The following is a 13,875-nucleotide window of genomic DNA, read 5'->3' on the forward strand; positions in this document are numbered from 1 at the left end:
AACCCACTGCCAGGCTTAACCCTCCCCAACCGCCCCCCAGCCCCAGGACTTACCTTGCAAAAGGAGCTCCAGCTGCTCTTGCTGCTTCCCCAGCTGCAGAATGTGTGTTCTGCTGGGGAAAAGGCCACCCGTACCCCCATTGACTTGCACGAAATTCAGGTTACACGAGGGAATGGAACTCTTGCATAAATCAAGGGCCTACTGTATTACAATCCATAGTCTTTTAAACAGTTCAGATTAAATTAGTAGTAATCATCTTACATCTCTAATTTTTCTTACTCCCCCTAAAGTTCACAGTGTCTCTCTTATTCCTGATGTCCTGAAAGTGTGGGAGGTGAGTTTGCCACAGGGTAAGTTTGATTCAGAGTTGTAGACTCTAACTTTGAAAGCAAGGCTGTCATAATTTAGAGTCTCTGAAACACTTCTTGAGTGAGGCGTATACATTCTTGATGGCTTACCAGTTTCACAGAGTCAAAGGATAGATTGTTACCAAATCCCTCCTATGCCAATAACCTCCTTTTTAAAAAATTGTGTCCGGTCAAGGAATAGTCCATAAACAGTTTCTAAATAAGCCAATCTTTTTCTCAGGTTCTTTTATTGCTATGGAACAATCAATACAGTGAAGTCTTTCAAATCTGGCATTCTGTTATCCAGAACTCTCATGTGACTGGCATTTTAACCATAAGTCAATTTTAGTTACACTTTCCATAAGTACAGTGTGGTAAGAATAGACACAAATAAATACCCCAAATACAGTGTAGCTACATCTACACTACCACAGTCTGTCGACAGAAGTCACTGTCAGAAGAGGTCTACCAGCAAAACTTCTGTCGACAGGTAGCGTCTACACATAGAAGCAGATCAAAAGAGCAAGCCGCTCAGTCAACAAAAACCAACCAGGCTGCTCATCCTTCTCCCAATGGGATGGCTGACCAGAACCTCTGCAAACAGGGCTGCGCAGTGAACCGGAAGCCCTCTGTCAATAAAAGGGCCCCAGAGTGTCTACGCTGCACTTTTGTTGATAGAACTTGGTCGACAGAAGCTTTATTCCTCACTGAAGAGCGGGATAACACTGTTGCGGAAAGTGCTCTGTTTTGTCAAGACTCTGTCAAACAAAATGTCTTTTGTGTGTAGCCGCTCCCTGAATTTTGTCGACATAATTCTGTACTGTAGACGTGGCCTATAAGCTTACAGCGTACAATATTACTGGTGTTGGTAAATAAAATACTCTGCATAAGTTTTTGTTTGTTTCTTAATATCTTATCTTGTTTTTCTTTAGTGTTATGTATTGCTAGGTATAGCTCTCTACTATCCAGAATATTTGCATAACAGGCAACCTCCCGGTGCCTGGGCTGCTGGCACGAAAGAGTTTACCGTATTCGGTAACCTCACTTGAACATATCTTGTTGTACATTCAGGTATAGATTACCTGTGGTTCTGATACGCTTTTGTTCCTCCAATCCTAATCTATATATTTGAAAACTTTTAAGAACTGTAGTGTCACGGCAGGTCTGTCTTCAAGGCAAATGGAAAGAAGTAATGGCATGTGGCTAGAGGTAAGAAGCCACCAGTGCACCACTAGGCAGCTGTGTAATGAGCAGATTAGAATTGGAAATTGAACATGTCCTGTATTTTTGACATGGTGCTGACAAAAAATCCAGTGCATCTGACGTATCTTTTGTACACTGAGATTTATAATCCTTTTTCAGACTTAATTGACTGGGGCAACCTTGTGATTTACATCTTTGCTTTATTCATAACACACCCATAAAAAAGTCATAATGCAGAACCAGACTAATTCAATTTCGCTTTGACCTTGTAAATCATTTATACCTTTAGCTGTCAGTTTTTTTGAATACAAAGTATGCATATATACAGCAGAAAGTAAATAGCTGACTGTCTAAGAAATTGGGCTCTGACAGCTAGTCAGGGATAATTTGTCTGTTGCCAGATTGTTCAATATTGCATGGATAATTTATTTTATGTTTACTGTTCAATTGTGTTTCACAAGCACATTATATTTCAGAACTCCTGACCTAGGAGTAGCAACCTCCTTAGCACTAGTATCTAGTGTACACACTGCAGCTGTGGTGCAGTGTCACAGTAGTGTAGATGTTCGCTACAATGATGGAAGGATTTTTCTATAGCTGTAAGAAATCCACCTCTGAGCAGCAGCAGCTAGGTTGATGGCATGACACTGTGTCCTCATATTTTTAAGGAAATATGTTTTGAATATTAATTTCTGCAACTCAAATATACTTCATGGAAGACAGGGCAAGTAACCTATCGTAATCACTTGAATGTACATGCCATGTGTGCATGTATGCTTCTTGTACGTGAAGTCAGAAATATGAAGTATAAACCTGTTTACTAATCTAGTTTATTTAGTGAAAGCCATTAGTGGTAGTTAAGGAACTTAATGGCGCTGTGCTCAAGGCAACGATCTGTAAATGGTTTTATTTTTCCTGTAAGCCTAAAATGTGGTTGGTCCTACAAAAGACAGGTGACCGTGTCACCCAGCGCTGGGATCCATTTTGAACAGGGTATTTTTCAATTGGGATGGGAAGGATAGAACAAAGACTTCCCTCCCTGGGAAAATTCTGTTTCTTCTATTTCTGTTCTGGTGCCCAGAATTGCTGTCAGTGGGTCTGGCCATGTCAGTATGCATGAGGAACAGGCATAACTACCCTTAGCTTAGCAAAGTGTAACTTGTAAATGCAGACCAGACCTAAGTTTCACTAATATTATGCTAACAACTAGATCCGGATGAGTTTTCAAAGAGGAAGGAGTAGCCATGGAGCTGCCACATTCAGTTACTGGGAGTCAGGTGCATGAAAATCTTCACAATACTTTAAATCTATAGGGCTATGCAGCTTGTCATATCACTTTGTTCACCTGGTCATGGCAACGCTGCCCGTTAAAAAGAAATGCTTTGTCCTCCAGACCAGGCATGAGAGTGCTGCTGGGGATGTAACCTCCTAACACAAGTCTCCCTAGTCAGAGCCACCTTTTCACAAGAAGGGGTCATGCCATTTTCTCTAGCATTACTGGAAAACACCTGCCAAAACCTGATAGTCTAGAAACTGCTGCTGCAAAGCAGTGTGCTGGCTAATTAGCATATTAGAAGGACAGCTCTCCCAGAAGGTAGCATCCTTGATTTCTAAATTTAGACTGCAGACTATCTGGGGTAATGGGATTAACCTCGATTACTGTCGCTCAAGTTGAACTCAGAATAGCAACTTCTGTTTCAGAGTTGTAAAGGAAATGGGGACTGGGAGTGGAACGTTTCTTCATTGAATGGGACTGCTTGGAAAAGGCCTGTTCAGTCCAGTGGGACCAAGTCTGCCTAGTGCACATGCCTTTGGGGCAAGTGCCATGGGGTAGGCTGCGACAGCTAGTCACAGAAGGCCTGGTCCTGAAAGGTGCTGAGTGCCCACGGCTCCTGCTGGCTTCAGGCACAGGCCCACACAGTGCTTTCCAACAAGAAGCCAGAGCAGTGATGGGCAACCCGAGACGTTGTGTTTACTGTTGCCCACGCACAGGGTTGCCAGGTTCGTCTGTTTCCCATCTGTGTAGGTTTTTTCCTCGCAGTATTACGAATGCACGAGGCATTTAAAGCGAGGACGTGTGAAGTGAGGTACATGCTGATTGCATGCAACATCGACTGTGAGAGCTGTGTGTACGCTCTGCATCCAATCAAGGCGCTACTAGGGTTCGTTTGGCTCACCCTGCAAACGCTAGGCATGCAAACGTGGTTAGCAAAACTACCCTATCCTGGGAGACCCTTTTGGTTATGACAGTCTTGTGGCCCATTGTGCTGATGGAGGGCTACTCGTGCAGCCCACTCATTAGTGCGGGTTGCCTGTCACTGATCCAGAGCAACCCAGTGCTGAGTTCTGAGGCTTAAGGATCAAATTCTGAGATGCTGGTGACGTACCTGTAGTGAATGAAGTATGGACCAGCCTCAACCAAAGCTAACCGGTGGGAATCGAAACACTCTGTATCCTCAGGGAACTTTGGATCAAGCCCAGGATGCTTAGCATGTTGGTTCCTTATGTTAATTCGGTGACTGAGGCCTTTACATTGATTTCAGAAATAGATTTTCCTTCAATGCTCATTCTAATGACTCTAAGCTCTCAAGGAAACCATACCTAATAAAGCCCTTCATCACACATACACATGCATACATATGTGAGTGGCAAAAGAGACATTTTAGTTATGCCTGGAAACAATAGGAAGGAGAACAATGAAGGGGCTGGAGCACATGATCTGCAAGGAGAGGCTGAGGGATTTCAGTTTATTTAGTCTGCAGAAAAGAATGAGAGGTGATTTGATAGCAGCCTTCAACTTCCTGAAGTGGGGTTCCAAAGAGGATGGAGAGAGGCTGTTCTCAGTAGTGAGGGATGGCAGAACAAGGAGCAATGGCTTCAGGTTGCAATGGGGGTGGGTCTAGGGTGGATATTAGGAAAAACTATTTCACTAGGAGGGTGGTGAGCACTGGAATGTGTTACCTAGAGAGGTGGTGGAATCTGCATCCCTAGAGGTTTTTAAGTCCTGGCTTAACAAAGTCCTGGATGGGATGATTTAGTTAGCATGAATACTGCTTTGGGAAGGGGCCTGTACTTGATCGTCTCCTCAGGTCTCTTTCAGCCCTAGGATTCTATGACACTGTGGTACCCTGTCTGTTCTGTGTTTTGGGGGCACATTGTAGTATATCCCAATGATCACGAGTGCAGATATCTAGTCATATTGGGAATTAAAATTATAATGGTTGCTGTATCTGTAACTTTCCAGGCTGCACTGCACCAGGGATCTGTTTGCTCTGTGGAGCAATTTGTCTCTGGAGAAGGATAAAACACAGGGAGATAGTTACAGTGACTTTGAGCCAGGTTATAAAATTGTTTTATTAGTAGCTGTTATGGAAAGCAGTAGTGTACAATGGCTTCTGGTGATGTAGCTTGCCAACAAGCAGAACAGGTCACAGAGCATCTTCATTAGAAGAGCCAAATCACAAGACAAGTTAGCTGCTAGGAGGAAAATAAAACCTAAGTTAAATGTGGTTGAATTCAGGAAAAGGTGAGGGTGATTGCTATGTTATTTCTTAAGAGGCAAGAAGTGGCGGCTCACCTAGAACTAATATTGTAGTCCTAGATTTAAGTTTTTGACTCCACAGTCTCCAAAACAAATACTACCGGTTGAACCTCTCTAGTCCAGCACCCTCAGGACCTGGCCAGTGCTGAATGAGAGAATGTGCTGAACCACAGGAAATCAGTATTGTCTAGCAGCATTACCAACACTTCCACTGCTTACTGGGCTTTCAGAAGACATTTGGGGCAAACTGTAGCTAAATAACAGCACAGTATACTGAGAGCCAGGACTGCTGGCTGTCCACACACTTTATGAGACCATGGGAAGCTTGGCAGCTCCCATGATAAGTGGTCATCCAGCTAACTAAAATCATGCTGGATTATGGATATTGCTAGATGGGAGAGTGCTAGACTAGAGAGGGTCAACCTATACTAGGAAACGGTGACAAATGAATTCAGTTTCCACTTGCATTAAGGGGTATTTACAAAAGAAAGAGCAATATGGAAACTTGTAATGCTGCTGAACTTGATAACACTCCTGTGTCTCGTGAAAAGAAGTGTTGCTATTAGCACTCCTACTTAACCATTGTTGATTTGAAGTTTTTGGATTCCTGCTGTGTGTCAGCTTACCTTTAAAGGGCAGTTAATACGTGGGGAAAATGTCTGTAAAGTCAACATAAAGTTGGGCCTTTGACTGGTCCAAAAATAATTGATCAGCTGACCAAACATTGGTCAAATACTGTTGAAAAATGTCAAAAATGGTTAAACATTTTAAAGCAGTAATTTTTTAGAACAATAATAAGGCATGAGACTCTATGGTCTCCAGTAGGCTTAGCCTCAGATAAGTATTTGCCTAATTTAAAAACAAAAGTGACTGAGTTGTTTGAGCTCAGAATAAGGCAAAATACAAGTGGAAATGAAGTTCTTAAAACAAAAGAATTATTACTTCCTTACCTATGGTTGGTTTGCATTTCTATATGGACATAGAGTGAACATGACAAATAAAAAAACCAAGTTAAAATGTAATAAAAAAATGTCAACTGTTCAAAAAAGTCCTGTTCAAGTGCACTCATGCAAGGTAGGCAGCAGGCCAAGTCTTCAAGTGCCTGGCTTTTCAGGATCTCTTTCTTTATCAGCTTCAGTTGCTTTATCTTTGTCGTCATCATTTGAATGTGCTTTGTAAACTGCAGTGTGCATTGGTGGCCTTGTGTACAAATAAAGAAACGCACACTACCCTATGCAATTTTTGTTGTTCAGGACGTTTGCAGGAAATCAAGAGGCCCAACCTTGAGTTAGTTCGTCTTTTCCTGTCAGATGGGCTAAGTACGTGCCGTTCGTGGTGGACAAAGGGCAAAATCCATGAACACTAGGGATGTGGGGAAACAGAGTGAGTGCTCCATTACCCCCACAGCTTCCAGCCACCACAGTTAATGCCAGTGGGGGCGCAGCTAGATAGCTGCTGCTGCCCTGCAGCAGACCCCGTGAGGCTGTGCTCCCTCCCTTGAGGGGTAGGACACAGTGGCGGCAGGAGGGGGTGGGGTTTGGGGTCAGGAGAAATGCATGAAATCGCAAACAGCGATTCCATAAATCGCAAGCCTCTCCTGTAGTCTGGAGCTTTGCAACAAACAAGGAGTCCTGGAGCTCCTCAAAGGCTGACGAGCTTTTGTGGGCAAGACCCACTTCTGTGAGCAATCAAGACATCTTTAAGTAGGCTGGGTAACAATCCAGAGGCAGGCCATGGCCCACATCAGGGCGCCTTGTTGAATTATTTGATGATCTTTGTCTGTGGTCAGCCAGGCAGACAGCTGTCTAGTCAATTAGCTGGCTTGCCAAGCTTACCCAGTGCCGTCCTATTCCTCCTGTAAAGTCTTTTTGGGTGTGATTCTGATTTCCCTTACACGTGTGCCAGTGCTGAAGATAATGGCATTGCCCTGGCCTTAACCTGATGTAAGAGGGCTGTCACAGAAGCATGCTAGAACAGCGTGCTTACCTGTCACAAGCAACTTCTTCCTCCTTCCCGTGGCAGCCTTCGGAGTCGGAGAAATCATGAGCAGTACGCTGCAGGAATTCCACACAGGGTACTTACTGCGAGAGGATCTCCTTCCTGAAAGCTCCCGCTAATTCAGGGGAGGGCACAATATGGCCAGCCATCCAGATCCAGCCTGTCTGACATTTCTGTCTGGCCCGCCTGGACTCCCAGCAACTGAAGAAACAACTCCAGCGGGCTGTGGCTGGAGCGCTGGGCCCTATAAATTGCCACTGGAGCCTCGGGGTGAATGGGCTGGTCCTCCTGCTTCCACCCGAGGACGCACCCCTTCCAACATACATGCTTTGGCAGTTGACCAAGTTTTGGGTGAAAACTGCCTGTATTTCAGTGACTCCAGAGGGAGAAAGCCAGCCACTCTGGGATGTTTGTGTACCTGAGTGTGTTTGTGTGCTCATATAATGTGTCAGTGTATATGTCTGTCCCAGTAATGGAGAGATTGTGTAGATTTGTGGAGGAGAAGTTGTGAGCATCAATATGCGATTCATGTTTGTGTCTGTCCACGTGAGAGGAGATCTGTGAGTCTTCGTGTGAACACGTGTCTCTCAGTGTGACAGTGTGAGTCAGCATCTGTGTGTGTCCCTGAGAGAGTGAGTCCCTGTGTGTGCAAGGCTCTGGATGGCAGAGTATGTGTGTGTACTAGTGTACAAGTTTAGCATTAGTGTGGCTACAAATTTTACAAGCATTCACAAAATAGCTTGCAGTATAAATTGCCTTCTAAGATAGGCTTTGGATCATTGTGTACCGAGTTAATTGTTCTTACGTGTAATTCCCTGAGGTAGTGCCCTGCCACTGTACACCCTCTCTCTGGGATCCTACTCTCCTAGGTATCCCTGAACCTCAATATCTACCTTGCTTCACGGAACTGCTGCTGGTCATCATCTAGTCCATTACCTCAGGGGCAAACGGCAATCTGAAATGGCCACTCATCATTGGCCAGGGGTTGGACCTGCTGCCTTTTTCTACCCAGGCTACCTCCCTCCAGCCCCAGCACCTTCATGCCTTGTCTCAGGCCCTGTAGCTGAGGAGGTTGCCTGACTAGAGCTCCCCCAGCCCTGTTCTGTGTTCAGAAGCCTGTAGCTTCCCTGGCATCTAGGTCCCTCCTACTCCACAGCTAGAGCAAAAGTCCTCTGTCCTCCCCTCCAGGAGCCTCTTTTTATACAGCACCAGCTGGGCCCTGATTGGCTGATACATGCCACAGCTGTGCTCTCTACCCTCCTAGCCATCTCCCTGGGATGAGTTTAACCCTTGCTAGGTCAGTCCATGGCAGAAGCCCTGTCACACCCACTAAAATGAAACTGGTAACCAATGTGGCCCTCTTTCAGAATATCCTCAGCACATGCTGGGACCTGGTCAGCGAGAAGTTTGCCTCATGGAAAGACTTCAGGACTGGAGCCCTGCTTTTGAGTTGCGAGGGAAAGAGCTGTGCTGAAAACAGTGTCCATGGAAATATGCAATGGGGCTTTCAACTTCAATGTGTAAATTAAAACAATGGAAATAGTAGTGACTTTTCCCTACTCCTGCATAGCTTAGTGGTTTATAGCAGCCGTGGTGACCTCAGGCTCGAGTGCTCAATGGAGTCTGCTAACCAGCTAGATTCTAGGCCCTCGGCTTCACGTCCTGCCATTAGTCATCAGCTGCCATTAAATGCCCTCCCCGTCAGTCACATTTGCTTAATTGAAATCTCCCACGGACCAAACTGATCTGACACCAAGGATACTGCAATTCACTTAAAGCGCAACAAAAATGCATCGGAACTTCAAGAGCAGCCTGTCGTGTCCTCTGCTGCAGAAGGTGGAAACCTGGTCACAGCAGCTCTTCTTCACAAACACGAACCTGGAGCATGTACTGTGCATAATAGTCACACTAGCGCTGGCAGGCCAGAGCCTGAATCCTGAACTCATGTGCCAGAGCCTGAAGCTCAAACGGGAGGAGGAGGAGGAGGAGGAGATGCTAGAGCACTGATACTGCTGAAGATAAGGTTTGGAAAGTGGAGGGGGTGGTAGTGAACCTGCAACGTGGAAGAGACGGTGAACTATGTGTGCACGATCGTCCTTCTTGTTGGAGCACGTTCCTCTCCTCTTTGCAGAGGCCCAGATAGCTTCTGATGACGTAGATTGGCATGGGATGCTATGTGGCGTTCTGCTGCTCCTGTCAGGAGTCGGTTTAGAAGGCTGGTACAGGTTCAACCTTTTAAATCCGGCACGCTCTCATCCAGCAGTATCTGTGGTCTGGCAGCACCATGGAAGCTGCTGGACCAGAGGGTCCCAAGGATTGGCCGGAACGGCATCTGTGGGGCAGGGGTGGGGCTGGAGCAGCAGCTGGCAGCATGGTCAGGGCCAGAGTGGGAGCCCCCACCTGTCCTGCCACAGTGTAGTTGGGGCTGGAGCCCCCGCCAGAGCCCCTGTGTGCCCTGCCACAGTGCGGGGCTGGAGACTAGGGACCAGAGCTCCTGCCTGCCCTATGGCAGCATGGGAGATGAAGCCAGAGGCTCTGCCAGCTCTGTGGCACTGCAGGAACTGAAGCCGGTGCTGCTGCTTGCCCCTCTGCAGCTTGGGATGGGAGGGCCAGGGGCTGGAGCCCCCCCATCCGCTGGAGTCTCATGGCAGCCCTAGAGCATGGGGATGGAGCCGTGTGGCAGCCGGGGGAGCCCGGAGTCCCAGGGCAGTGGGAGGTTGGGGCCACCTGTGGCAGAAGCCCTGGTCCTCCCCTGGTCTGGCAAACTGTGTCATTCAGGACCTATCAGGTCCCAACCATGCTGGATCAGGAAGGTGCAACCCGTGCAGGTTGAACCTCTCTAGTCCAGAACTCCCTGGTCTGGCAGCATCCATGGATGGGCACGACTTTAGTTCGACGGACAACCAGTTGTCATGGGTGTGGCCAAGTTTCCCGCAGTCCCATAAAAATTTTTACAGCCACCAGTCCTGACTCCTGTGTTTTTGTGCTGTTATTTAGCTGTAATTTACCCCAAATGTCGTCTTAGAGCCCAGTAAGCAGTGGAAGTGTTGGTAATGTGCTAGACAGTATTGACCTCCTCTCATCTGGCGCCAGTCAGGTCCCAAAGGTGCTGGGCTAGGGAGGTTCAGCCTGTATTGGCAAATCAGAGTTATCTGTCAGTAGAGTTCTTTAAAATAAACTTTGTGGAGGGCTGGTATAAATGCTGTTGTTGTGGCCTTGTAAAAGCATAATGAAGGTGAAAGGTGACAAAACTAGCTACCCCCATATCTCATTCTGAGCCTAAAGTGTTAGTGTTTACGTAGCACAACTCATGGAGAAATGTGGAAAGGTAGAATAGGCTCTGGCCTAGAAGCTAGGCGGGTTAGGCTGTAGTGTGTACACTGAGTTATTGTCAGTGAATTCCCACCAGGCCTTATGTGTCAGTCTAAGATTTTGGCATGAGTGGACAGGATGTGGGCAGTAAGTCTATCACAGAAGCCAGAGCACTGGTGCCCAGAGCTGACATCCTGGAGGTCACCTAAAATCTCGGACTCTGTGACCAACTTGTGGCCTTCATGGACCTGTAGGAGATCATCCCTACCTCCCCCATTTGCTCCCCTCTCCTGCACTCTGCAGGAGTGCTGTTAGATGTGGCACTGGTGCTGGAGTTCCCGTATCTGCGAATGTTTAGCGATGGAGTTTCTTCCCACAGAGGTGGCTGCGTGGGCCTCTGATGCAGTCGGACAGAATCTATTCTGTCGAGCTTGGGTGTTTTAAAGAATGTTTGGCAGAATGAACCAATATGTGCACGTTTGGTGCTTTGCACAGTAGGGCCAGACCCTGATGGGTGCCTCTCAGAGCTAGCACATACAAATATTAAACAACAATACAGGCCCGCTGAGATGGGGAGAAAGAGGGCAGTTGCCCCAGGCTCCCAGCCCTTTCAGTTTCTCCTGGAGCTCCAGGTTGCACAATCTGGACAGTGCTGAGGGCTGAGAGAGGGTCTGTACTGTACTCTGGGCAGTACTGCAAGCTGGCTGTCCTCAGCCCCATACCTCCCAGGCTTGGCCCTGCCCCATCAAGGAGCACAGCCTCACATCCTGTCCCTGGCGGCTGTGGGCTCCGCTGCAATAGTGCTGAAGAAGCTTCTCCTGGGTGGTGCCGTGGTTGCCTCTGCTCGTTCTAAAAGCCCTCCGTGAACCTTTTCTGTGTTTTGCCGCACAGCTGGATAACCCCGACGAGCAAGCTGCGCAGATCAGACGAGAGCTGGATGGGCGCCTTCAGATGGCGGATCAAATAGCCAAGGTAAGAAATCTCTGTGTAGTAACCAGCACGGGCCTCGCGCCGTGGAGCCAGCACTCACTACTCTTCTCCAGGCCTGATCCCGAGTGACGCTGAGCCCCCACAGCTCCCAGTGCAGTTAGTGGGATCCACACACGGGGAGGGCGGGAGCCGGGGGACGCTGCTGGGAATGGCGCTCCGAGGTAATTGGCTTTCTTTCCCTGGAGGCGGCTGTTTTGTTAGGAGCTGGGTTAGTTCCTCTGTTTCTCTCCTGCGGGAGGCAGCCTTCCTCTCTGGCTGCAGGTCTGCTAATGCCTGCGCCACCACCTATGGCCAGATAAGGTGCTGTGCACAGAGGGGCTGGTACTCCTGTCTGGTGCCAGCAAGGTTCCCTCTAGCCGGCTTGGTCCCTGCTGCTGGAGCCAGAGGGGTGCTCCCAGTGAGCTGCTGTAGCCGGGGGAGGGACGGCCCCTGCAGCCCCAGAGTTCTGGGTCAGCAGGTCCTGGCAGCGGGTGGTGGGTGGGAGAGATGGCTCTGCACTGCCGTTCCCCCTCCTCCACGTCTTCAGTGTGTTATCTGGAGCACTGGGAAGCTCTGCATCCACAGCTCTCATTGGCCAGTTATCACAGCCAGTGGGAGCTGCAGAGGAGGTGGCTGCAGGTGAGTATGGGGCAGAATGGAGCCACCTGTTCCAACACCACTGCCAAATGGGAGCTGCCCCAGGTAAGCGACCCACAACCCAATCTCCTGCCTCCGCTCTCTCCTAGACACCACATTGCACCCCTCAGCCCCCTGCTGCATGCTGTCTCCTAACCAGACCCTGCACCCACCCCAGCCTCCTGCCCTGAGTGCGCTCCAAGCCCCTTGGCCCCAGCCTGGACCCCCCTTCCTGCACCCCAAACGCCTCATCTCTAGCCCCACCCCAGAGCCTGCACCCCCAGCCAGAGTCTTAACCCCCCTAACCCTAAGCCCCTTCCCACACTCTGAACCCCTCGGCCTCACTCCTGCCACAGACTGGCCCTGTGCAGAGTGAGTTTTATGTTCACAAGCATGGAGGAGGTGTGTCCCACGTCGTCTCCCTATCAGAGCACATAACAAAATTTGTTCCGCACACAGGCATCAAACATTAGAGGGAACGCTGAGTGTCAGCCCCAGGCTGGGCCAGACGTCCTCCTCCCACATTGCAGTTCAGTTCCCTTCGGTGTCTGTCCCGTTCAGCAGGCCTATGAGCTGTCCCTCCAAGAAAACCTCAGCAACAAACCTCCTGGAACCACACCGCCTGCCAGGCAGACTGTAAGCAACCACAGTCCACTGCAGCAAGTCATTCCCCTCTTTGGCAGCAAGGGAACGCTCACACAGCATCAAGTGACCTGCAGTGGTAACAGCTTTGCTGCTCGCTTCCTTAAGACCAGGATTTCAGCCTGATCTTCCCAGATCTCCTGAGTCCCACGTCAAACCCCAAATGTGAGCCGCATAACTTATCTGCAGTGCAGCACTGTGCTCAGTGCCTCTGTGACCTGAGGGTGTGTCTAGATTACCCAGAAGATCACCCTGCTCAGGGTCGATCTTCCAGGGTTCGATTTCACGTCCCTGGTAGAGACGTGTGAAATGGACCTATCAGGGGTTGGCAGTTGACGCCTGTACTCCTCAATTTCAGGAAGAGTAAGGGAGGTGAATGGGAGGGTTTCTCCCATCGACTTCCCTCTGTGATGATGGTCAGGTAAGTTGATTGCAGCTGAGTTGATTCTAGCTACACAATTGTCGTAGCTAGAATTGTTTATCTGCAGTCAACTGACCTGCCTGGTGTAGACCGCGCCTAAGTGAATGCTGCAGTCTGTGGTCAGTGCAGTATACACTGTTAGAAGTAAGAAAAAGAGCAAGTTTAATAAAAATCTAATCAGCAAACTAAATCCACTTCAATTGGGCATCCAAATCAGAACTCCCTCCCTTCCAGCAGTGGCCGGTGTGGTGAAAAAAGCTGATTATGCCCTTTCCATCCAAACATATGGAATAAAAAAATCACCCAATGCAGATTGTCAGCACATCTGCAGCCTCATCAGAGACGTTCTGGCGCATTCCTCATTCTTAGCGATAAACACCCAGGCGCTCTCCTCTTTGCAAATGCAGAAAAGTCAGTCTCTTTCCATAGCTGGGAAATGTGATCCTCTGTCAGAGCCCTCCCATATCAGTGAGCAAATAAAGCTCTGTACTTTCCTGACAGGTACAGACAATAAAATACGCCTGAGCTGGCTTTACAAAACAGATTTGGTCCACACCCCAAACACAAAATGACTTACCAATTCTTACCATCTCTGGTTTATGCTAGAGAAGAAAAGACATTCTAAGAGTCCCTGTGTGGTAAGTTTTATTTCCCTGATGTATAAATGCATGGTTAGCGTACCAGAATTTTTTTGGAGCCTTTTACGAGGGAATGCACTCTTGAAGCTGCTTCTAAGTAAAGTATCCTGAAATCACTGGGAGTAAAGTATGTATTTATAGCCTATTATTAATTATTTAGCCACAGCA

At 48.2% G+C, this 13,875-nt stretch overlaps 1 protein-coding gene across 13 annotated transcripts in view; it reads left to right on the top strand.

The window, feature by feature from the left end:
• Positions 1 to 13,875, top strand: part of CADPS (calcium dependent secretion activator) — a 349,949-nt gene that overhangs the window by 137,669 nt on the left and 198,405 nt on the right. For all 13 annotated transcript variants that reach the window (XM_075006219.1, XM_075006222.1, XM_075006221.1 and 10 more), the window contains exon 4: positions 11,293 to 11,373. In XM_075006219.1, the coding sequence (XP_074862320.1) occupies positions 11,293 to 11,373 (81 nt within the window). The remainder of the gene's footprint in view (positions 1 to 11,292; positions 11,374 to 13,875) is intronic.

This window comes from Carettochelys insculpta, chromosome 11 (assembly GCF_033958435.1).
Source record: "Carettochelys insculpta isolate YL-2023 chromosome 11, ASM3395843v1, whole genome shotgun sequence".
In the NCBI taxonomy this organism is placed as follows: Eukaryota; Metazoa; Chordata; order Testudines; family Carettochelyidae; genus Carettochelys; species Carettochelys insculpta.